The 25,397-nt window shown below is 45.2% G+C and overlaps 1 protein-coding gene across 3 annotated transcripts; it reads left to right on the forward strand.

The window, feature by feature from the left end:
* Positions 1–952: 952 nt before the first annotated feature.
* On the forward strand, positions 953–24,250 carry DUSP14 (dual specificity phosphatase 14). Of its 3 annotated transcripts, none has more exons than XM_045773722.2 (3): positions 953–1,079; positions 21,398–21,486; positions 22,928–24,250. In XM_045773722.2, exon 3 carries the CDS (start codon positions 23,020–23,022, stop codon positions 23,614–23,616), a length of 597 nt encoding a protein of 198 aa, XP_045629678.1. In that variant the 5' UTR covers positions 953–1,079; positions 21,398–21,486; positions 22,928–23,019; the 3' UTR covers positions 23,617–24,250. The 3 variants fall into 3 exon arrangements, with proteins under 3 accessions (XP_045629678.1, XP_087710728.1, XP_045629679.1); XM_087854602.1 differs by lacking the exon at positions 953–1,079 and adding an exon at positions 2,625–2,788; XM_045773723.2 differs by lacking the exon at positions 953–1,079 and having other exon boundaries at positions 18,710–21,486.
* Positions 24,251–25,397: the final 1,147 nt, after the last annotated feature.

Raw genomic sequence — 25,397 nt, forward strand, 5'->3', positions numbered from 1 at the left:
CTCGTTTGACTGTTGAGCAGTTCTGATGCCGCCAACGATTTACAACGGTGAGGAGCTAGGGCTGGTGAGTAAAGGGGCTGGGCGTGGTCAGGACTCTTCGGTGTCTGACTCACTGCAGAGCCTTGAGGAAGTCCTTTATGCCTCCCCTCACCTGCCAGAGCAGGTTGTGCTGAAAAAGTCCGTTCGCATCTACTCATGTTACAGATGGGCAAACCTAAATTTAAAAAGACCCTCACAGTGACACAGCAAATACGCCCTCCACGAATCCATGTGTTCAGCCTGGGGTTCGGACACGCTACAGCTCTACCTGGGACGCGCGGTTTGTGGAGCTGGTGTTTTGAGAGTCCGACCGCGCCTGCGGTGTATGTTGGTGGGTTGGCGGTCTCGGGGATGGCCCTACGTGTAGCTACTTTTGAGTCTCGGGCAAAACAGCCTCCCAGAGTTACAAGAAACTGCCTGTACCCGCCCAAGCAAAATTCATCCATGAGATTTATTTTCCCTTCACTCTTCGGTCCCAACTCCTGGGCTCTCTCGTGCTGGTTACAAGGTGGGGGTGGGGTGAGAGGCGGTGATTAGTCACTTACTGCAGTCTTCACACCTTTTATATTTGTATTGTTTCCTTGCCTTTAACCCTCTCGCATCCAGAAATTACTCCAGTACACCACCCCTGCGCCCCAGCCCCAACCCCTAAGAGGCGACGATAGGGGTCGTATGTTGTGAAACACAGGAGGAGACTCCAGAAGACGCCCGACCCAAGGGACATCCAGGAAAACGCCGGGTGCGCCCCGCAGCTCCGCGCGGCAGCGGACGGAGCAGTGCGCACGCGCGCTGCCCGCCGCTCCGCGCGTCCCTCGCCGGCCTCCCCCCCCCCCGTAGCGCGCCTCTCGCGCGGAGGCCCCTCCCCCGCCCCGAGCGGCCCGCCCCCCCCTCGGGAGAGGGCGGTGGGGCGCAGGGAGCGTGCGCGCGGCCCGCCCCGGGCGCGGGCGGAGGGGAGAAGGAGGGGCGCGCGCGGCGGGCAGCCCGCAGAAGCCGGGAGCCGCGCAGGAGGACGGAGTATCAGCCGCCGCGGGGCCGAGCCGGTAGGGGGCCGCGGGCCCGGGCAAGGACCGGGGGGCGGGCGGAACTTGGCGCTGACGCGACCCCGGGGGGCGGCTGGCGGGACCCGGCGGCCGGGGACCCGCGCGACCCTCGTCTCTGGAAACTTTGTGCCGGCCCCCACACCTGCTCCCGGGCGGTTCTCGCATCCTCTGGGCAGCCGGGAGGGGCGAGGCCCGGGGCCCTCCGCCGCGCCCCCTCCTCGCCGCCAGACCCCCCGCCTCGCCGGCTCTGGGCGCGCGCCCCCGGCTGCGCCCCGGTGCGGCCGACGCCCCGGCCCCGCGTACGGTTCCTCGGGCTCCTTGGCCAGCATCCTGTGGGCTCCCCTCCCCTCCTCCTCCTCCTTCCCGACCCTCTGCACTCCGGCCGCGCCATGGTCTCTCCAGCGCCTCCTCCCCCGCGGTCAGCATCCACCCGCTCCGAGCCTCTGGAGCTGTCGGCGGCCCTTTGCCTCTTCCATAGGTTTCTGGTGCATTGCTAGAAGCAACTTGACTTTCAGCAATGCCAAGTATTCAACTTGAGTGTTTCTCTGCGGTGATAGATTGGGGTGCACACTGTTAACGTGTCTTATTTCTCCTAAGTACCCTCGCTTCAAAGCGAAGTTGAGTTGTTTGTGAGAGGAGTCGCCTGCTGGAGCTGCCTTGGTGGATTGTATAACTATATTTTATTTAGGTGGATGTTGCCATTGGTACCAGCCAGTGTTATGGTAACTGGGCATCCCAGAGGCAAGGGAAGGAGGAGTGACTTACAATTGCAGTTCTGCTGTGTAGGGATTAAAAAAAAAAAAAACCAAAAAACAAAACTACCTTGTACTTTCCATCCAGCAGGACCTCAAGGCACTCGGCCTGTGTTAACCAGCCGTTCGTTGTGGTTTTATAGGAGGGGTAGGTAGAGAGCACTGCCGTCCCGTTTTATAGATGTAAAAACAGAGGCAAAGAACCAGGTCCAGTTTGTTGCTAATGGTAAAGGAATATGGACCAAGAAATTGAACCCCGAGTTTCCTGGAATTCCTAGTCCATTAGGCCACACAGAAGTAAAATGGAATGTTGGAACATCTTCCCTGGGATTGTACAGATCAGTTAAAAGTCAAAGAGGCTAGGGCCAGGTGTCAGCAGTAGGTGCTTGACACTCAGCTCTATCACAAAGTTAAGTGATTCTGGACAAGTCACAGCTGCTCCCTGCATGTTTCCTGTTGTTTAAAATGAGGGGAACAAAGGGGCTGTCTTCTTTGCAAAGTTGTGTGAGTGTGTCTGGAAGCTGCACTCCCTTGAGCTGCATTTGGTGATTGTTAGTTGTGGATTCATAAAGCCTCCTGTTCGCGAACTCCCTTTAGAAATGCAGGGAATGAGGCACCCCCGGAATGAATAACTGCCTCTTCTTCACCAGGGACACCTGAGAATTCATGTCAGGGACAGGCTGAGGCAGGGACCCTGACCTGGGTGGGGGGAGAGGGTTGTGGGGTGGAGGTAGGAAGGCGCCCTGCACAGGCGGCTTGACACAGGGGCCCTATTCCTGCCTCCAGCTCTGACTCATCTTCTGACGCTTGGGGGAGGAGAAGGTAGTTGCTTGATATTTTTGGCTTTCCCCCATAAAACAGGAGCCGGTTTCCTTCATTCCAAGTCGTTTTAACGTCAGTGTCAAACGTGTCTATGCTGAGTTCTCATCTGAAATCTTTCATATTGGTTGAATGCAGGTATGATTTTTGTAATATTCCCTGATAGAATGGCATAAATGTATATTCATATAAAAAATACTGGTCAGGTGTATAAATCCAGGAAATCCTTTAAAACTTTAGCATGAAAACCTTAACCTTTTTAAATGATGGTCTTTAGGGAGGAATGTGTGTTTGGTGGATTTCTTTGCATTTGGGATTTTAAGGCAAGGTGGATTGAAAATGCTTTTTCTCACTGTCACCAGAAATTCATTAATAATTCTCTTTGTAAAACTTAGAACTTTGCAGATAAGGCTAAAGCCTTCTTTTTAGTATCTTTCCCAAAAGTAACTGCTGTGTATATCTTTATTGGTTTGTGTGTATCCTCTTCGACTTTTCTAAGCATTTTTATGTGTCTGCGCAAAGTGATTTTTTAATTGCAATGAATTATAAAATTAACCGGTCGTGTTCCTAGAGACTTGGCTTCTGTCTAGAATAGGTAGTATGTGTTTCAAGTGCAGCTGGTTGTAAAGGTTCATTCGCTCTGCAGCATGGTAGTATCCCTCAGGACGATGGGCAAATGCCCCCTTCTTAAACAGCCTCAAAGCACTTACATCATTAAGATCCTAGGTGTTACTCTCGGTTGAAAATGAAAACTTTTCCATTAAAAAAAATATATCTAGGACTACTAGTGTATTCATCTTTTCTTATAAGGAAGCATAATAGTGGAAGGCAGGGAGAGTTGCTAAAGCAGCAGCACCTGGGTGTAAACTTACAAGGTGAACATTTAAGGGTAGTAGCTTTAGTTATTTATGAAAGCTTCACTGGGAAACAAAGGGAAGTGTTAATGTGGGCACTGTTCAGATCAGTAGTTTCAGGATAAGGTCCCTGAAAACTGACAAAACTGATAGGCTAATAGTGACATTTATAGAGAGGAAGTGTTCTTCCCCCACATTGGCCAGAACTGTAATGGTTCTGAATTCCTGGACATCAACATTTTATGTACTTAACCTTTTTCTTGTGAATTGTAACGCACAGAAAAGCATATAAAACAAATGGATACATTTTTTTTTTTTTAAGAACACACAGCTGTAACCATCTCCAAGGTCAAGAAGCACCTTCCTCCCATACTTCCCGATGACAGCCTCCCCCTCACCCCAGAAGTAACCCAGCTTCATTTTTGTGGAAATCACTTCCTTTCTTGTTGCTAGTTTTTCTCTCCTAAATATTAATATCCAAACAAGTTTCATTTTGTCTGTTTTCATCTTTATTCAAATGAAATCAAAGTAGGTATTCTTTTAAATACTTTTTTTTGGGGGGGTCAACATATACGTGTGTATATATGCATGTATGTATATAGGAATATACACACACACTGACAGCTTTTTAAAATTCTTGCAGCATGGTATTTTTTTGAAGATTCATTCGTGTTATCTGTGACTGTAATTAGTTCATTTTTGTCTGAACATACCACAAATTACCTATCATCTGTTGACGGACAGCTGGGTCGTTTCTGGTCCAGGGCAGTTAGGAACAGGGGCTACAGGTGTGTTTATCTGCAGCTTTACTAGCTGTTGCCTAATTTCCAAAGTGGTTGGTACTAATTTGCATTCCTCCAGTGGTGTCAGCCTTGAATTTATAATCCACTGTATTTGTTGTTGAACCACAGTATGTTTGGATATCACAATGTTTGGATAACCACAGTGTGAATGAATGAACGTCACCTGGGTGGTCTGATCCCTGGTCCTTTGTGTACCAGTGGATTTATATATACTTACAGGTTTAATTGTATGGCTCGGACCAACATACCACCCAAAGGCCAGAGATGGTTTTTCCACTCTGGTTGGTTGACAAACACCCAAGAAAAGCCTTCCCTTTTTTTTTTTTTTTTTTAACAGATGCTTAGTTATAGGAAAATTTAAATATGCAAAGTGAAGAATAAAAGTGTCCAGTTACCTAGAAGTCTTATTTTTTTTTAAAGGATTTTTTTTTTTTTTTTTTTTTTTTTTAAAGATTTCTTTTTTTTTTTTTTTTTTTTAAGATTTTTTTTTTATTTATTTATTCGACAGGATAGAGACAGTCAGCGAGAGAGGGAACACAGCAGGGGGAGTGGGAGAGGAAGAAGCAGGCTCATAGAGGAGGAGCCTGATGTGGGGCTCGATCCCGTAACGCCGGGATCACGCCCTGAGCCGAAGGCAGACGCTTAACCGCTGTGCCACCCAGGCGCCCCAGGATTTTTTTTTTTTGAATAGAAAAAAAAGATTTTTTTTTGTTTTGTTTTTTTAGTAATCTTTCCACCCAACGTCAGGCGTGAACTCACAACCCCAGCATGCTCTTCTGACTGGCCAGCCAGGGGCCCCTACCTAAGAGTCTTTTAAAGGTTTTGGGTGAATCCTACCTCTGGGGCCACTAGATGCCTTGACTTGGTGACTTGAGTTGTGCTGGGGAAGGCCTGCTTGTGCCCAGCCCTGAATGTGTAGGCCGGCAGTGCTGGCTTTAGTGTGTGATGTGTGTAGGAACCCAGGCCAGTCCTTGTTAACGTACCCTCGGAGGCCCCTCCCATCACGCTTGTGCGCACGTGCAGATCCTTTAAGAGGCACTGAGCACAGACCAAGGCTCCTCTTTCCTTGGTGTTTCCAAACGAACCGCAGCTTCTTTGCTATGGGAATAAAGTAGTCTTTTAGAGTCTTTAAAATGTACTTTTCCCCCAAATCTTCCTTAGTATACCATAGTAGAGGTACTTAAAACTGGGTTTAAATCAGAATTTCTGCTTTTGAGTAGACAGTTGCCAGGTTAACTTTAAGTGCTTGTGTTTGGTGTTGCTAGCTGGATTTACAGCTAGGTGTGTGGAGTGTGCGCCCCAGGGGGGCCGAGGTGGGGGGAGGGGAGAGAGGGAAGGGATGGGGGAAAGGGTACGGGGAGAGATGGGGAGGTTATGTCAGGGCAGGTGTTTGTTGAATATCTACAGTGCCTAGTATTATTTGCTAACAGTTTGCTTCTGTCCTTGGAGTAGAATGTTCTACGGTTCTGTAGGTTTAGAAAATACCCTCAGGGCTATCCTTTTTCTTAGTTGGAGGGGTAAAGGAAGAACAGTCCAAAGAATGTGAGATTTGTAGTTCTTTAATTTCTTCTGTAAGGCATCTTAGAAATGGCTATATGCTCTATTTCTGGCTTTCCATAAATCATGAGTACTTTTTCACTTACATATTAAAGTTTTTTTCAGATTCTCTAAAATTGTCATAATTTTAAAAACTACTTCTATATAAATTAAAAATTTTAAAGGATAAAATGGAGTGTCAGAGCCTCTTAATCTGAGTGGTGGGGGGAGAAGTCCTATTTGTGTTCTTTGGTAATCCCTTCGGGCGGGCAGTAGTTGATGGAAGAGCTCTGTATCCCACCTGCTGCAGGGCAGGGGGTGGGGTGTGGGTGCTGCGGTCGTGGCCATACTGGCCACATAGGGTCACGTACACCCACGGCCCTCCCAGCTCACCTTGCCACTTGCCATTCTTTCTCTTAGCACTGACCCAGTTTTAACCACCTCTGCCGTGGCCCTCACAGTTCGGCCAGCTTTTCCCCCTGCCTTCTCAGAGTCTCAGCCCACAAATTCACAGGCAACTGCCGGTCTTAACTTCTGCCTTTGTCCTAGAATAGTTTCAGCATCACGGGCCTGTGGCAGCAGGTTTTCTCGACTCCTTAGGTCTTCGAGTTTGTGGGTAACGCGGGAGAAGCCTCTTCGGGTAGAGCACGCTGCTTCTGTTGAACTAGTAAACATTTCTGCGGCAGACAGCACGTGAAGCACCAGCCGTCCTCGACTGCAGGAGAGAGACTGTGAGCTTGCTTGACGTTTTCAGGAAGTACTGGTAAAAATGAAATCCAGGAGAGTACTGTCAGCATGCAAGTTACATACAAATCTGAAATCAAAATTTATAATTAAGAATTTCACTAATTTAGCTCTTGTGCACTGTGGTGTCCTTGCCAAGTTCTCCTACCACATCAGCTGTGAGTCTGGCTCCCATGCGAAGAGCAGGTGCAGTCCAGAGCCTGGAGGGGGGTTTGTGTTGACAGCCATTTGTTGTAGTTAATTTTCTTCTATTCCAAATAATTTTTATTTTTAGAAATTTCAGTCATATACTGGGGCACTGCCTGGGTGGTTTAGTCAGTTAAGTGTCCAGCTCTTGATTTCGGCTCAGGTCATGATCTCAGGGTTGTGAGATTGAGCCCCATGTCAGGCTCTGTGCTGGGCATGGATCCTGCTTGAGATTCTCTCTCCCTCCCCCTCTCCCCCTGCTCATGCTCTCTCTCTCTCTCTCCCTCCATCCCTCTTTCTCTCAAAAGTAATAATAAATGAATAAACAAAAGAAATTCCAAAGAAATTCATATAGAAAATTATAAAGAACAAATTTATATCATTACCACCCCAAATTGGTCATATTTTCTCTCTTTTATTAAAAAACGGGGTGAAGATTATAAAGTTGAATCCTCCTTGGGCCCCCTTCCCTTCCTTCCCCACTGAGGCAACCATCCCCCATGAATTTGATAGGTTTCACTCCCTCCCACTTGATTTATTTAAATATCTGTTTGTTTAAAATTAAACAGTGCATTTTTGATGAATGTCAGAAGGACGCAGAAATCTTCAGTAGCCTTTAACTCGCACTGTCACGTATGTCGTGTTAGGACTTTTAGAAATGAACTCTTTCAGGGTTAGAGGTTGTACGTCATTGCACATGATTCTTGCTAAAAACTGGAGTATTCAGTATTTTACAGAGTTTCAACTACCTGGTTTAAATTTTCAGATTAAGATGATCCAAAATGCAAATGAAGTGAAACTTGTTTTCATACGGGATTATGTCTTTTTGTTTGTTCATTTGTTTGTTTTTTTATTAGGCTCCATGCCCAGCGTGGGGCCCAGTGTAGGGCTTGAACTCACGACTCTGAGATCAAGACCTGAGCTGAGATCAAGAGTCGGATTCTTAACTGACTGAGCCACCCAGGTTTATATGTTAAGTCTAGGTAACACCACAAGTCCAAGTCACTTGTTTTTTGAGGTAGGCTCCACACCCAGCACATGGCTTGAACTCACCACCCTGAGATGGAGACCTGAGCTGAAATCAGGAATCGGAACCTTAACCACCTGAGCCATCCAGGCGCCGCTTAATGTTATTTTAAATTCCTTTTGCAAAGATACTCGCTAGAAATATACATTCTCAGGCTTTTACCCCTGGAAATTCTGATTATTAGGTCTGAGGTGGGGCCTCGGAATACGCCTCCTAACCAGCAGCTCGTGTGATTCTCATGCAGGGGTCCTTCGGTCCACACTTTGCCATAGGGTGATGGCTTCAGAACATCATTTCAACTAAGCTTTCTGAACTGTAGAGGGTCAGGTAGTAAATATTTTAATCTCGTGGGCCATACCTTTTCTGCAGCAACTTCTCAACTCAACAGCAGGAAATCAGCCGTAGTTAATATGTAACAAACGAACGCGGCTGTGTTACCGTGAAACTTCAGGGACACTGTCGTTTTAATTTCATACAGTTTTTATAGGCCATGAAGTGTACTGTGCTTGTAACTTAATTTTTAGCCATTCTGAGCTCATGGGCTGTACAGAAGCATGTGGCGGGCTAGACATGGTCTGCCTGCGGTGGTTTGCCAACCCCTGATTGGAAGCACAGCAGCGTGAGGTTCGCAGCCACCGCATTCTCTCATAGCCTGTGAATAACAGTAATACAGTCTATATAAATTATGCTAATACAGTAACAACTGTCATGAAGAATTATGTATATTGTCTTATTGTATTAGACTATTTTTTCAGGAGACAAGGGAATAACTTCAGGATCCTCTGCACTTCCATTTAGCTAAAAACTTGATTCCTCCCTTTGCTACAGGGGGGCCCGGACACACCCAGTTGCCCTCAGAACATGGTAGGTCTGCTGTCCCAGCAGGGAAAGGGCACAGAGCTTCATCGGCTTCCCTCTTTCTAGTAAATTCAAGAGACTTACCTGGTTATCTTACTCTGCTCAGAAACGCTAGTGGGTAATTAGATGCCTTTGATTTATAAGAAAAAAGGGAAATTAATTTATCAGTACTTTATAAATGAAGTTAATTTGCTATGAAATCACCAAAAATGTGGAATTGGGCCATGGGCATGATAAAGAAATCCTTGTAGGGAGAAAGTTAAGGCTCACTGCTTGAGTTTTAAGGATGCCGATACATCCAGTAAGAGAGTGAAATGATTGAAGGTTGTCAGGTATTCACTGGTTGAGCTCTTAGTCCTGTGAACTTTATTTTAATTTATAAATTCTTTTTTGTCTTCCTTAAAGTAGTAATGAACTTTTAAGGACTGAGATCTTATTTATTAAAATAAAAAATCTGTATTTTCTGAGATTTCATAGTCTTGCTTCTCAGAGGGTGATAGTGACTTCGGCAGTTTTGAGGCACATTTTTATCTATTTTGGGTTTAATTGCTGTGTTGTTTTTTTTTAAAGTACTCTGCATATAGGTGTTCTGACCTATATAAATCAAAGTTCACTGCTTAACCAAGAATCTGTGATTCATATTTAATTTTTACCACTTACTCCTTGAAGATTTTAAAGTATTTATATAGGCTGTGGCACAAATTGGTTTCTAGTTCTCACCAAACAAATTTAAATATGATTGTGGGATTTTGCAAGCATTTTTTTGGTTTAGGTTTATCAGATTTTTCACACCCTAAGACCATCTCATACCACATACCAGTGTAGGATTTCTTAGATTCATATCCACATTATAGATCAAGCACAATGAGACTGACCTTATGTGCCTTAATATTTTTTCTTTGCAGTTTTTGTTTTCTTCCCCCATGAAATGGGGACATTTTGTTAGTCCTTAGATCAGCTGACCTGTCATGGTCAGATGGTATGACTAATCAACAAATAAACAACTCATGGGAAAGGGGCTCTGGTCCCAGTGGGGTTACTACTTTTCTATGAAGAGTCTGGGAAAGCCTCTTAACCTCCATTTACCTCTGATTCCTCATCTGGAAACCGTGACAGCAGAACAATACTGTCCATGTGAGGCTGAGCGTGTTCACGTGGGTTCAACAAAGTAGGCACTTGAGTTATTGTTTTTGCTTTTTGTTTTTTGTTTTCCAGCAAGTCCAGTGGGACAGACAGGCTGATTGAGAGCGATGCTTCTCACACTTTCCTGTGTATATAGATCACCTGGGATCTTGTTCACTGTGGAATCCCATTCCATAGGTCTAGGATGGGGCCCGAGATGATGCATTTCTGTCCAGCTCGGGGTTGATGCTGCCAGGTCTTGGATCACACTTGGAGTAGTGAGGGGTTATAGAAAAGGCTTGTGTTCTCTATTTGGAATCTGAAAGTAAGAAGGCTCCTGAATGTCAAGAATGGCAGTATGTCTTATTTTTTTTTATAAAGATTTTATTTATTTGAGAGAGTGGGAGAGAGTGCAGAGGGGGGCATGGCAGATGGAGAGGGAGAAACAGACTCCCCACCAAGCAGGGAGTCTGACACGGGGCTTGATCCCAGGACCCTGAGATCATGACCTGAGCTGAAGGCAGACACTTAACCAACTGGGCCACCCAGGTGCCCATAAATGGCAGTATGTTTTAAATGGACTGGAGAAAAAGCACGATAGTATCATCTATGAGACACCTCCCCAAGAAACAGGTCTGTTTTTCAGCCCCATTGACTGTTTGCTTTGAGCCTGTGCCTTCTCTGAATTGCTAAGGTACCCACTGTTTGCACCACTCATCTGGGTCACTTAATATTAGTTGATCTCCTGTGGTTATTCAACTGTTTTATAGTGTATCTTGTGTCATCCCTTTAGGATGATAGACTCCTAGCACAGGATGATGGTTTGTGTTAAACCTTAATATCCCTGTTCTAGCTGTTGCTGCATAGCACACCATCCCAAAACTCCGTGGTGTAAAAACAACCATTTTTATTTTGCTCACAGATTCCTGTAGGTCAGGAATTTGGACCTCATGTAGTGGGGACAACTTCTGTTTGTTCCACAGTGTCTGGGGCCAATGGTGGGATAGTCAAAGACTGTAGATGACTCGATGGCTGGGAGCTAGAATCATCGATTTGTCTTTACTCACGTATTTCCTAGTTGATCCTGGCTGTCAGCTGGGACCTCAGCTGGGCTGCTCTCTGGAACATCTGCGTGTGACCTCACCACATGGTAACTCTGTTGAGCTTCCTCACAGCATAGCAGCTGGGTTCTAAGACTAAGTCCTGAGACAGCAAGGGTGTGTGACATGTTTATAATCTAGCCTCAGGAGTATTATTTCTATTGTACTCTTTTGGTTGAGTTGGTCACATTGTAAGAAGGTCAAGTGGGATCGGAGATATTGTGGCCATTTGCGGCAGAGACCTTTTCCCCACAATCCCCACATCACTTAGAATAGTGTTGACCACATGGCATGAACTCAGTAAAACTGTTGTGTGAACGAGTGGCAAGTAATTTTACCACCTAGGTGGGTGAGGATCAAACTCAAAAATTCAGTTCCAGATAGGAACAGATTACCCCATGATACCCGAATAAATATATGCTTTCACCTTTTATAGTTATTAACAGTCTCTTCCAGTACTCTCCCCGTTCTATTTCCAACATGGGAACCTCCGAACTTAGCATACGGAACTAAACTTCTTAAGGTCTGTGCAACTGTGTATGTCACCATATTGTCATACTTTTTCCCTGCTCTCATTGAGTGGACCGCCCACATCATTCTTTGGGCTGCGTGTACTCTTGAGCAGCTGGTTGGGCTTGGTTCATGGCACGCACCCGAGGACATCGAGGTGCGCAGTCAGATCCCAACCACGCGGGCCGTTGCTCTACAGCCATTGTGTGTCGCACGGGGGAAGATCTGTGGCCGCCAGCATGGGGACTCTGTCCTTAGCTTTATGTGTATCATGTGTGTTTACCCTCATCCCAGGACATCGTATCAGTGCATCTGTGCGGTGGGAAAGCAAACACAGCCCCTCCTCCAGAAGTAAGTGTTGAGGTGTTTTAGCCAAATTACTAAAGCTTTCCAGATGAGCGAGAACAATTTGTATCTTTTATTTCATTTTATTTTGATACAAATATAACTCAACATTTGTTTGAATTGTATTCTTTTTTTTTTTTTTAAGATTTTATTTGTCAGAGAGCATGAGCAGGGGGAGCTGCAGGCAGAGGGAGAAGCAGACTCCCTGCTGAGCAAAGAGCCCCACACAGGACTCGATCCCAGGACCCTGGGATCACGACCCGAGCCAAAGGCAGAAGCCCAACCAACTGAGCCACCCAGTCATCCCTATGAGTTTTATTTTTAAGAGTATTTTAATTTTTTCCCCCAGTGGAACACATTTGTAATTTAATAATGAAAATTAATGAGAAAAGTAGCATTTATTTATTTATGGCAATGTAGGTAATATGCTTCTATTTTAAAGAGGTGACTTTATCTAGTTCTTTAAAAAAAAAAAAAACTTTAAATGTTTAACAGGAGAAAATGTGATTACATAGGCTTTTCAGGTAAAAAAAAAACCAACAACAAAAAACCCCACAGTGTAGGCCTCTAGCATATACTATGTCCTTCTGAAATTCCTACAACTGAAAATAATTTAGTCAGGTCATTTGACAGGGTCATCTCTAGCATCACTATGGCCATTTTCTGCTTATTCAATATGAGAAGGGAGAAAGCAGTGATAGAATATCAGTTTCTAACTGCTTATTCTGGTGGTTATTTGCTATGATTACAAAAAAAAAAAAGTAGGAAGAAAACTAGTGTCCGTGGCATTGGGATGGATGCTCTGAGCAGATTGGGACACCAGGTAGCGATTCCAAGGCTGCTTCAGGTGTAGACGCCAGTGCAGACTCCAGGCTGGTGCCCACATCCCAGGACTTTCCCGGTGCAGGGAGCAGTCAGCTGTTACTAGCTCATGCATCGAGATTACAGGCCACCTGGGCAGACACTAATTCTGCATTTTTGCTTAGCACTTTAGTGCCTTGATGTTTATTATTCAGACAGACCAGCAAGATGTTAGAACTTGTGGAGGGGAAAAAAAAAGTACCTCTTTGGGGTTGGTTTAGGACAGCTCCTCCTTTTTGTCTTGTACTGTACCCCATCCCCATTCTCCTGGCCCGGAAAGCATTTTTCCCTCCAAGAAGTAAAGGTAGCTGCCAGAGCAATGTGGAAGGACTGCGTTGACCACCATGGACAGCGACATGAACTTTCCTTGGCACCCCCTCTGGTCATCTCAGAGACATGTGTGCTGCGCTGGGAGTTCACTCAGAGTACCTTGCTGCTTGGATCCCTCGAACGTGCCTCAGTGTTGTACTGTGCTAAGAGAGCCCCTTCTTCTGTCCTCCAGTACACATTGACTGAGATGATTTTGATGAACCGGTGACGTAATACACATGTATTCTTTCCTTCTGTATGGCCAGAATCTCCTGGTCTTGGCACTGGAGCACGCTAGGGCTTCTTGCTGTGCTTACTGTGGAACCAGCCCTTGCTGAGGGCCCTCTGCTATCGGGGCTGTGTGTGTCCTGAATGGTACACCAGTCTGCGGCACTATTTCCCAGTTCTGGGCAACAGGAGAAGCTGCAGTAGCTCAGTCCAGCTGGGCTTTTCTGTAAGCAGCATTTAAACACACTGTTCTTGGCAGTCCCAAGACCCCTTTCCCACACTGAAGGTCCTGGCGGTGGTGCTGTAAGGCAGGTAGTGAGAACGCAGCCGCTCCCCACGGTCACGCAGAACGGCAGCGCGTGGGCTGGAGCTAGGAGCCCAGACACCTTGGGTCTTTTGCTGCTTGTCACTTATCTTCTCGAAGTGGAAATCGTCTCAGCCTTTCTGAACCTTCTATTTTCTGATCTGTAAAAGGGTCAGGAGTGTTTGTCAGAGGAGCCTCAGGGAAATCTGTGCCCTCTGTGCGCTCTCTGGCAGAAGCTGTTTTTCTAAACCTTAGACCCAGCTTTGGCGATGTGATGCAGGTTTGTTGGCACAAGACTGATGGCAGCAGCAGGGAGGGAGCATCGTGTCTGTCTCACTTGGATTCTGCCCTGAGGACTGACAATCTGTTTTCTCTGCAGTACCAAGTACCTTATCACTGCCCGACAAAGGAGAGTTAGCAGAGGAAGTTAGGCTTCCGGGCCATCCATTATTTCCCCTTGATGAAGACACTTCTGCCGCAAAGACCAGTGAGTCTGGGACCTTTGCCTCAGGAGGGCAAGTGGCTTCCCAAACAGAATGATGATTTGGGAGACCACAAGACTGAGTTACTATTAATTAGGCAGTGACTAAATAACCTGGTTGGAAATTTGATTAGCATCTTCCAGATTTTCCAGTCAGGAGGGAGTTATCACCAGCAGTTTGAGAGCCTAATTTTGTGCTTATTACTACAGTGACTTTGCTTTCTAAATCACTAGGATTGTGCCAGGGAAAGACTTGGAAGTGGCACGAGACTGTGCTCTGCGGCAGGACAGGATGTTCTCCTATATAAATTCGGCCCATTTCCATTTCCACCTAACACACATCCGCACACATTTCCTTAGGTGACTACTTCCTGTTCCTCATCATGGTGCGATTTCACTTATGTGCTGCGTGTATGCTGGTATACGATGCTGGTCCCCAGAGAAGGCTGTAACCTTGGGTGAGGCATTACCCTTCAGAAAAGGGCAGACTGTGGGAAGAGACTTGTGACTTATCAGGACTGAGTGCCTCGGTCTTGAAGCAGGGAACCAGTGGTTCACCCCAGTGCCGACCTTCACAGTGGTTCTCGAAGTGTGTCCTCTGGCAGCATCACCTCGGAAATGCCAGTTCTTGAGCCCCCCTCTGGCACTACTGAATCAGGAACTCTTGAGGTGTCGTTCAGAAATCTGTTTTAACAAGACTCTGATGCATGCTAAAGTTTGAGAACCACTGCATTATGAAGCTATAACTTTCATTTATTTTTTTATTGAGGTGTAATTGGTACGTAACATTATGTTTCAGGTATACAACATAATGATTTGATATTTACATTAGCACAAAATGATCATCACAATAAGTCTAGTAATATCCATCACTGTATAGTTACAAATTTTTTTTGTAAGGAGAACTTTTAAGATTTACTAATAGCAACTATTTTTTTTTTTTTTAAGATTTTATTTATTTGACAGAGACAGCCAGCGAGAGAGGGAACACATGCAGGGGGAGTGGGAGAGGAAGAAGCAGGCTCCCAGCAGAGGAGCCTGATGTGGGGCTCGATCCCGGAACGCTGGGATCACGCCCTGAGCCGAAGGCAGACGCTTAACGACTGAGCCACCCAGGTGCCCCCATAGCAACTTTCAAATATGCAGTACAGTAAATGTTAACTTGTACATTACATCCCCATGATTTATTTATTTTATAACTGGAAGTTTGTATCTTTTAACCTCCTCCACCCATTTAGTGCCCCCTCCCCCACCTCTGGCAACTACCAGTCAGTTCTCTGGATCTATGAGCTTGTTTTCATTTTCTTTTTAGATTCCATATATAACTGATACAATATTTGTCTTTCTCTCTCTGACCTATTTCACTTAGCAAAATGCCCTCAAGGTCTATTCATGTTATCTCAAATGTAAGATTTTCTTTATGGCTGAATAACATCCCATTGTGTTTATATACCACATATTCTTTATCTTTTCCATCTGTATCAGTGGACCCTTAGGTGGTTTCCGTATCTTGGCGATGAGCATGGGGGTGCATATGTTTTTTCCAAGTTAGTGTTTTTATTTTCTTCAGATAAGCACCCAGACGTGGACTGCTGGATCATATGGTAGGGTTTTGTTTTGTTTTGTTTTTAAAGATTTTATTTATTTATTTGACAGAGACAGCCAGCGAGAGAGGGAACACAAGCAGGGGGAGTGGGAGAGGAAGAAGCAGGCTCCCAGCAGAGGAGCCCGATGTGGGGCTCGATCCCACAATGCCGGGATCATGCCCTGAGCCGAAGGCAGATGCTTAACAATTGCGCTACCCAGGCGCCCCTGTTTTGTTTTGAGTAATCTCTACCCTCAACGTGGGGCTTGAACTTATCACCCCGAGATCAGAAGTCACATGTGCTACCGACTAAGCCAGCCAGGCACCCCTGGTAGTTCTATTTTTAATTTCTTGAGCAACTTCCGTATTATTTTCAACGACACCAATTCCCATTGCTGCCAACAGTGCACAAGGGTTCCTTTTTCTCCACATTCTCGCCAGCACTTGTTATTTCTTGTCTTTTTGTAATGGCCACTGTAATGGGTGTAAAGTGATAATCTCATTGCGGTGTAACACATTGATTTACAAATGTTGAACCATTCTTGCATGCCTGGAACAAATCCCACTTGATGGTGATGCATGATTCTTTTCACGTATTGTTGCATTCAGTTTGCTAATGTTTGTTGAGGATTTTTGCATTATGTTCATCAGGGATATTGGCCTATAATTTTCTTGTGGTGTCCTTGTCTTGTTTTAGTATCAACATAATCCTTGTAAAATAAGCTTGCAAGTGTCCCCTCCTTTTGTATGTTCTGGAAGAGTTTGAGAAAGGTGGTATGTATTCTTCTTTAAATGTTTGGTAGAATTCACCAGTGAAGCTGAGTGGTCCTGAACTTTTGTTTGTTGGAAGGTTTTTGATTTCTGATTCAATCTCCTTATGAGTTGGTGGTCTGTTCATATTTTTTATTTCCTCATGATTCATTTTTGGCAGGTTTTATGTTTCTAGGAATTTGTCCATTTCTTTTAAGTTGTCAAATTTGTTGGTGTATAATTGTTTAAAGTAGTCTCTTATGATCCTTGGTATTTCTTTGTAATATTGATCATGACTTCTCGCATTTCTGAATTTATTAATCTGAGTCCTTTCTCTTTTTTCCTTGCTAAGCGTAGCTGAAGGTTGTCAATTTTTATCTTTTCAAAGAACGAGCTCTTAGTTTCATTGATCTTTTCTAGTGTTTTTTTAGTCTCTATTTTTACTTTCACCTTTGTTATCTCCCTCCTTCTAACTTTGGGCATCATTTGTTTTTCTAATTCCTTGAAGTGTAAAGTTAAATCTTTTGAGAGCTTTCTTGATTCTTGCTGTAAGCATTTATCACTATAAAATTCCTTCTCAGAACTGCTTTTGCCGCATCCCATAAAATTTGTCTCAAGGTAGTTTTTGATTTCTTCTATGAGCCATTGGTTGTTCAGTAGCATGTTGTTTAATCTCCATGTATTTGTTAATTTTCCAGTTTTCTTCCTGTAGTTGATTTCTGGTTTCTTACCACTATGGTCAGAAAAGATGCGAGGCATTGCTTCAGTCTTCTTAAATTTATTAAGACTTGTTTTGTGGCCTTATAATCTATCCTGGAGAATGTTCCATGTACTCTTAAGAATGTATATTCTCTTGCTTCTAGATGGAATGTTTTGTATATGTTAAGTCCATCTGGTCTAAGGTGTTAAGACCAATGTTTCCTTATTGATTTTCTGACTTGGATGATCTATCCATTAATGAAAGTGGGTTGTTAAAGTCCCCTATTATTATTGTATTGCTGTCTATTTCTTCCTTTAGGTCTGTTCATATTGCTTTATATATTTAGGTACCCCTATGTTGGGTGCATAATTTTTAAAAAATATTTTTAATCTCTACACCAATGTGGGGCTCGAACTCACAACCCTGAGATCAAGAGTCACTCTGCCGACTGAGCCAGCCGGGCACCCCTGTTTGGCACATAATTATTTACAAATGTTACATCCTCTTGTTGAATTGACCCCTTTATCATTATGCCATGCCTTTCTTATCTTTTATTACAGTCTTTGTTTTAAAGTCTTTCTCGTCTGATGAAAATATAGTTACTCCAGCTTTCTTTTGGTTTCCATTTCCATGTAATGTCTTTTTCTAGCCCTTCACTTGCAGTCTGCATATGTCCTTACATCTGAAATGAGTCTCTTGTAGGCAACATATAGATGGGTCTTTTTTCATTCAGCCATTTTATCATTTGAAGAATTTAGTCCATTTACATTTAAAGTAATTATTGATAGGTACACACTTATTGCCAGTTTGTTCGTTTTCTGGCTGTTTTGTAATTCCTCTCTTACTTTCTTCTCTTGCTCTCTTTGTGATTTGATGACTTTGCGGTATGCTTAGATTCCTTTATCTTCTGTGTACCTACTGTGGGCTTTTGCTTTGTGGTTACTGTGAGGTTTACATATAACAACTTACAAGAGTCTATTTTAAGTTGATAACTTAAATTTGAATACATTCTAAAGCTCTACACTTTTACACACATCCCAATTATATATTTTTGATGTCACATTTTATTTAAGAATTTATTTATCTGAGAGCAAGTGAGCAAGCATGAATGGGGGTGGGGGAAGGAGGGGAGAAGGAGAGGGAGAAGCAGGCTCCCTGCTGAAGGGCTTGATCCCAGGATCCTGGGATCATGACCTGAGCCAAAGGCAGACGTTTAACTGATTGAACCATCCAGGTACCCCATTAAATTACTTTTTAAAGATTTATTCATTTTAGAGAGCGCACGTATGAGTGTGGGGAGGGGGAGTGGGGAAGCAGACTCCCCACTGAGTGTGGAGCCCAACTCAGAGTTCGATCTCACAACCCTGAGATCATGACCTGAGCCGAAAAACCAAGAGTCAGACACTTAACCAACTAAGCCACCCAGGCGCCCCTATGATGTTAACATTTTGCATCTTTTTATCTTGTATATCCCTTAACTAGTTACTGTAGTTATAGTTATTTTTACTACTTCTTTTAACCTTCAGAGTAGCTTTTTTTTTTTTTTTAAAGATTTTATTTGTTAGTGCACGAGCAGGGGGAGGGGCAGAGGAAGAAGCAGGCTCCCCACTGAGTGGGGAGCCCTACATGGGACTCCATCCCAGGACCCTGGGCTCGCCGACTTAGCCACCCAGGCATCCCCATAGTAGCTTTATAAGTGACTAATCTACCACCTTTATATTATTCTAAATTTTACTGTATTTACCTTCACCAGTGAGATTTATACTTTTATGTGTTTTCCTGTTACTAATAAGCACCCTTTCTTTTCAGCTTAAAGGAGTCCCTTTAATATTTCTTGAAAGGCCAGTTTAGTGGTGATGAACTCCTGTAGTTCAAAACTCTCTCTCCTTCACTGCTGTGTGACAGCTTTGCTGGGCCGAGTGTGCTTCGAAGTGTTTTCTTTCACTGCCTTGAGCATGGCGTGCCACTCCGGGCTGGCCCGCAAAGTTGCTGCTGAAAAATCTGACAGTCTTATAGGGAGTTCCCTTGTATGTAAAAAGTTATTTTTCTCTTGCTGCTTTTAAGATTCTCTCCTTGTATTTTAACAGCTTAATTATAATGTGACTTAGTGTGGGTCCCTTTAGGTTCTTCTTATTTGGAATTCTCTGAGCTTGCTCGATCTGGATGTCTGTTTCCTTCTCCAGCCAGGCTAGGGAAGCTTTCAGCCATTATTTCTCCAAATAAGTTTTGTGCTCCTTTCTCTTCTCCTTCTGGGACCCCTGTAATGTGAATGTTGGTCCACTTGATGTCCCGTAAGTACCTTAAGCTGTCTTCACTTTTTCATTCTTTTGCTGCTCTGATTGTGTCAGGCAGTTCTGTTGAAACCCTCTCATTTATTTTTCAGTTCAGTTAGTGTGTTCTTCAGCTCTGTGATTTCTCTTTGGTACTTACATTTTCTATCTGTTGAAGCTCTCACTGTGTTCACTCTTCTGCCAAGTTCAGTGAGCACCTTTATGACCATTCTTTTGAACTCTCAGGTGAATCACTTGTTTCCATTAAGGACTACTTCTGAGATTTTATCTTGTTCTTCCATTTGGAACATATTTTTCTGTTTCTTCATTTTCCTCCACTCTGGGTTGGTTTCTGTGCATTAGATAAAACAGCCACCTCTCCCAGTCTTGAAGAAGTGGCCTCCTGTAGGAGGTGAACCTTATCGTTCAGGACTGCCTTCGTTTTGGTTTTCACTCAAACCTTTGTCCAAGCAGCCTATTTTTAGTGGCTCCCAGTTGTTTCACGTGTGACAAGACCTGTCAGTGTTCTAAAGGGGAGGATGTCACTTAGCAGCTTCTAACATATGCAGATAAACATAGTCCTGTGGGACTGCAAGTGTCCTTTTCATTGGCCAGCAGAGCCTGGTGGTCTAGAAGTGTCCACTGGACAGCAGTCACAAAAATCAGGACATCAGACAGGTGTACAAGTTCCTTTCCAGGAGATACTGGAGACTAGGAGTAGGGCAGAGGGAAGACCCAAAGATGGCATCCCCTGGCTTTGGTCCCTGGAGTAAGCCTAAGTGGGCCCCCAGATATGTGCCAAGGCAGAAGCCTGCCCCTAAGGCTAAAGCTCCAGGACAAGCAATAGGCTTTTTCACAGAAGAACAGTCCGTGCAGTGCCCTGAGGGTGGTAGCCAGGGAGAGTGGGCTCTTCATTTGTTACAGTCCCATGGGACCCAGGGCACAGACACACGGAGAAGCTCCTGTCTGGGAAAGATGGGCATTCTGGAGAGGACTGCAGTGGATGCTTACATCCGTATGTGCTTCGTTAGACGCCTGCCCGTCAGGCCCCATGCTAGAACTATTTTTAAAGCTTTTAATAAATGTTAAACGTGACCATGTCCTATGATCCAGCCCTTCCGCTCCTCCTTGTCTAACCAAGAGAAAGGAGGGCGCACGTCCGCACGGCGGCCTGTACGTGGAGGTTTCACGTCATGGTCTGCATCAGCTGCACTTGTAACAGGCTCCGCGGCCAGACCCGAGTAAGCGAATAAACCTGCCGCGTCTGCGCCGTGGAACAGCACCCAGCCTCGTGAAGGAAGGAGCTGTTGATCCGCGCAGCAACTGAGGAGAACGTCAGAATAACTGCTGCGTGAGAGCCAGGCCATACCAACAAATCCTCGCATTGGGATTCCATTACGTGAAGTCTAGGAAATGTGAAAATAGTGACAGAACATCAATGGTTGCTTGGCGGTGGGGCTCGAGGGTGAGGGAGCGATGGATTCAAGGAGCACGAGGAAATCTGGAGGGGGCGATGGATTGATCGTGTTGAGTCATGGTGTGTGCAGTGTAGGCACAGAATTCAGAACTCCTCGAGTTGCATACTTGGTCAAGTGCTGCAGCAGCTCGGACGTCAGTCACGCCTCAACAGGGCTGTAAAAACTAGGTATATATTTGAGTGTGATGGCTACCTGGGACCCTCCCAGAGCGGAGGGACAGGCAGGGGAGGAGCGCATGTTTTCATTGGTGCGCACCGTACTGTTACATAAATGCAAAGCTAAGGGGCCAACGCGGAAGAGCAGGGGCGGTCTCGGTGCTGTCCGCGGTGGCCGGCGCTCGGGGGGGCTGTCCCCTGGCGTCCGTCCGGCCGCACGGTCTCCCACGCCGCTGGTGCACGGAGGGCACACATGGTTCTGCATCTTTCTCCGGCCCCGTGAGCAGTGCCTTAGTACATTTCCTTTCAAAAATTTGTCTTTGTTATGGCCGAAACTGTACTTACATTTATTACAACACGAGTTACGTGTCATTAACAAAAAGCTGAGACTCAGGTTATTTCTTACTGGCATCTTCTTTAGTTAACATGCTTTCCACTTGCTAGTTTTATTCTAGTCAAACCCAGTTTAGTAATAAAACCCAGGAGGAATTCTTTTGAACTTCCTGACTGGCCACATTGTTGCCCCCTTGTCTTTCTGCAGATCTGATTTGTACCCACTGTGACCAGCACGCTCAGTTAGGACTTTCTAGATCCTGACCCAGGACTGTGGAGTAACCAGATTCCTCACAGGTGAGTTGGCTCTAGCACCACCTTTGGGGCACCGAGGATGTTCTTGTCCAGCTGCAGTCATTTCAGGGGTCCCTACGGTACCCTGGGTGGGGGGGAGCACATTTCCCAGCAGGCCCAGACTATACAGCAGTGTGAGGAAGTGATCGGTCTAAAATCTCAGGAAACCAGCATTTTCTATTTCTTTTGTTACTGGTGTCCTATATAGACAGTATATAATGTTAGTCTTTTAAACACTGTACTAATGACTCTCATTAGATCTTCAAATCTTAAACTAAATTTTAATTCCAACACGCATCTGAAGCCAAGGGGATTCGTCTTGGAGCTGAAATTTGGCTGAGGAAGGTGACGTACTCTTTTAACCACACCCAGGGTCAGGTCATAAAATGTTCATGAACTTAGAGCGCATGAGTGGAGGGAGGGGCAGAGGGCGAAGCAGGCTCCCCACTGAGCAGGGGACCCTGGGATCGGGACCTGAGCTGAAGGCAGATGCTTAATTGACTGAGCCACCTAGGTGCCCCTAGAGTAATGTGTTTTTTAAAAAATTAAGTAATCTCTGCACCCAACCTGGGGCTCAAACTCATGACCCTGAGATTAAGAGTCACATGTGCTACTGACTGAGCCAGGCGCCCCGTAGACTGATGTAAGATCATGGCCTTCATAGTGCCTGGGATTATTGCCATGGGAATGCTGCAGCGTGTTACTATTTAGCGATTGAATTTATGAATGATATATTTTAGAGCGTGGGGGGGGGTGTGTGTAGAGGGAGAATCTTAGGCTCCACACCCAGCACGGAGCCTGAAGCAGGGCTCCGTCTCATGATCCTGAGATCACAACCTGAGCCAAAAATCAGGAGTCAGATGCTCAACTGACTGAGTCACCTAGGGCACCCCTTAGCTATTTTTTTAAAAATAACAAAGGGCTAAGGTCTTGACTTTTCTGTAACTCAGTCTGAATTCATTGTTTTCAGTTTTTAAAGGAAATTCCTTGAATATATTACCTCATGTGGTATCATTTTTATACCTTTCTAAGATTTCTATGTCTGGAATTAAGTAGGCAAGAGGTGTATGAAAGAACACGGCTCCAGGAGTGGTCAAAATTTCTAATTTTTTCGTAATTACCAAGGAGCAGCACACCCTTCAGTAAGAGCAAGGCCCTGCAAGATTGTTGTTCAGGAACCAGCTGGGCATGTCTCTGAGTTTAGAATTATTTCTAAAATAGGATGACGATTTCCATTTACCCCCCCCCCTTTTAATAGAATCACCAGAGAGCTGAGTTTTAACATTGATTTTATGTTGCTGTCTTAGGCTACTTTTCCTATTAACAGAAAATGATTTGTCTACAAAGAACGTACTCTACTGTAGAATCCGTTCACCTTCCCCTTCCCCAAAACTAGAGAAGGCCGTGACGAATCAAAGTACTGACAGATACCTGTGTTTTTCAGGAAGGAGACGGCGATTTCGCATTCCTTGGTGGAAGAAAACCAAACCCTCTGGTCTTGCTTCCAACGATGCAAGTGTGATTGCTGGCATCTTCATGAGCTCCAGAGGTCACAGCACACTTCCACGGACTCTCATGGCCCCTCGGATGATTTCTGAGGGCGACGTAGGAGGCATCGCTCAAATCACCTCCTCTCTCTTCCTGGGCAGAGGCAGCGTGGCCTCCAACCGGCACCTCCTCCAGGCTCGGGGCATCACCTGCATCGTTAACGCTACCATCGAGATCCCCAATTTCAACTGGCCCCAGTTTGAATATGTTAAAGTGCCTCTGGCCGACATGCCCCACGCCCCCATCGGACTGTACTTTGACACGGTGGCCGACAAGATCCACAGCGTGAGCAGGAAGCACGGGGCCACGCTGGTGCACTGTGCCGCGGGGGTGAGCCGCTCGGCCACTCTCTGCATTGCTTACCTGATGAAGTGCCACAGCGTGTGCCTGCTGGAGGCCTACAACTGGGTGAAGGCCCGCAGGCCCGTCATCAGGCCCAACGTAGGCTTCTGGAGGCAGCTGATAGACTACGAGCGCCAGCTCTTCGGGAAGTCGACAGTTAAAATGGTACAGACGCCGTATGGCATAGTTCCAGACGTTTATGAGAAAGAGTCCCGACACCTGATGCCTTACTGGGGGATATAATGCCACCAAAGCCTGCATCAGCAGCCCCTCGAGCAGTACCAGCATCTGCTACTCACCGTCTGTTCCCCTCTTCACCTTTCTTTTCAAATGGTTGACTTTTGGTTCTCCCTCAAGTGTTTTTTACACTGGGTGTTCAAGTTTATTTTAAAAGATAGGGAGGGAGGGGAAGAACATAAGGGGAATGCATACATTGCTAGTAACATTTTAAAAATTAACATTTTGGAATAGTGTTTATGAAAATCTTTAACTGGCTTTTAATCATTTTTAACAATTTGAACAGTTTAATAAACTGGTTCTGCTCTATTCTGAATCCCATGCCTTTAGGCATCATGGCAGGTGCGGGAGGAGCTCAGTGCAAAAATCACTTTGGGTCCTGATTAACCCTTTAGAGACCAGCTTTGCCCAAGGCTGCCAACCAAACAAATGCTTAGGGAAGATTGAAACCAGCTTCAGTCTCTACTGGATTAGCCCTACTCTTTCCTTTCCTATTATTTAGTGATTCTGTAAGTTAAAAACCCAAACCTTTATTATCTAGTTGTTAAGCAATTATAATGAAATCTGCAAACACCCTCTTGGAATCATTGTGCCCCAGGACTATATTAGCATTATTTTTAATAAATATATCTGCATAACATATTGGAATTTTTACTAAGAACGTCAGGGTGTGTATGTGTCTGTGTGTCGATGCTGGAAAAAAGATGCCCTGCACTAACTCCGTTCAAATACGGTTCCTGTGCCAACTCTGAATGTTACTTCAAACAGACACCCCAGCTGAGTTATGTCAGCGTTTCACATCCTTGCAGACGGCACATGTCAGTATCACTCACAAGGCCAGAACCCTGAAGACAGCGTGGAGCGGACGCTCTGATAAAAGGTCCTGTTCCCAGCGGTCTCTGGGTAGCGGGAGCGCACTGCGCCGAAGCAGCGAGCCCGCCACCAGATGCTGCTTAACAAAAGCTCTGCCTTTGTTGGACTGTTAACAAACACAAAAATGCCCTAAGCCAAACCTCAACGTGATAAGCAAACGTCACTCGGTTAACTGCTAATAAATATGGCAACGTAACTCCTCAGGGACCCGGCAGAAGTTTACTTGCTTCTCCCCTAGTCCACACCTTACAAGCCACTGGGAGTCATCCAGCTGCCCTGGCTTTGTCACCATGCTGCTTTGTTTTACTTCAGTTGCCAGGTAGGCTGCCCCTTGCTTATTCATGGAAGAACTTGCTAGATTTTTGGCCTATTTTGGCAAGAAGCCATAAATACGTCAGTGGCTACATGCTTATATATATTTTCTAGATCCTACCTGGTCTGTGGCAATGGTTTCCATCCAAATTCTACCTTGTGGTTTTCATACCATTTACTTTGATAAACATGCACCATTGTCTAAATAGGAAAATTAAAATGAAGTTAATTGTTCCGATGGGAAACCGGAGGAGCCCATAAATGCTACCTCAGCACATGGCCAAGAATCCATCAAAAGAACAGAACGATCCGCGGCTGTGCAGGCTGTGGCTTCTCTAGCACGAAAGCAAACTCTAAGTCTTGTAAGAGGCCAGAAATAACTGCTGTACTATAGGAAGGGAACACTTGGTGACAGATGTTCTTGGCAGGAAAATTTCCTGCAGAAATCCTGGCTAGCGCCACGACTGGGATGTAACTAAGCGTTCTTAGTACTTCGGCCTAACTCCTTTCTCATCTAAGCGTCAGAGCTTAGTGGCTGCTCACGAAGGCGCGCGTGTGACGCAGAGGGTGTCGGGGATTTCCGCAGTGACCCCAGCGCCAAG

The sequence above is a fragment of the Ursus americanus genome, chromosome 23, assembly GCF_024610735.1.
Source record: "Ursus americanus isolate L20-20 chromosome 23, mUrsAme1.1.p, whole genome shotgun sequence".
Classification (NCBI taxonomy): Eukaryota; Metazoa; Chordata; class Mammalia; order Carnivora; family Ursidae; genus Ursus; species Ursus americanus.

Excerpts from the sequence above, each read along its gene's own strand:
- DUSP14 (XM_045773722.2), top strand. The coding sequence starts at position 23,020 with ATGAGCTCCAGAGGTCACAGCACACTTCCACGGACTCTCATGGCCCCT.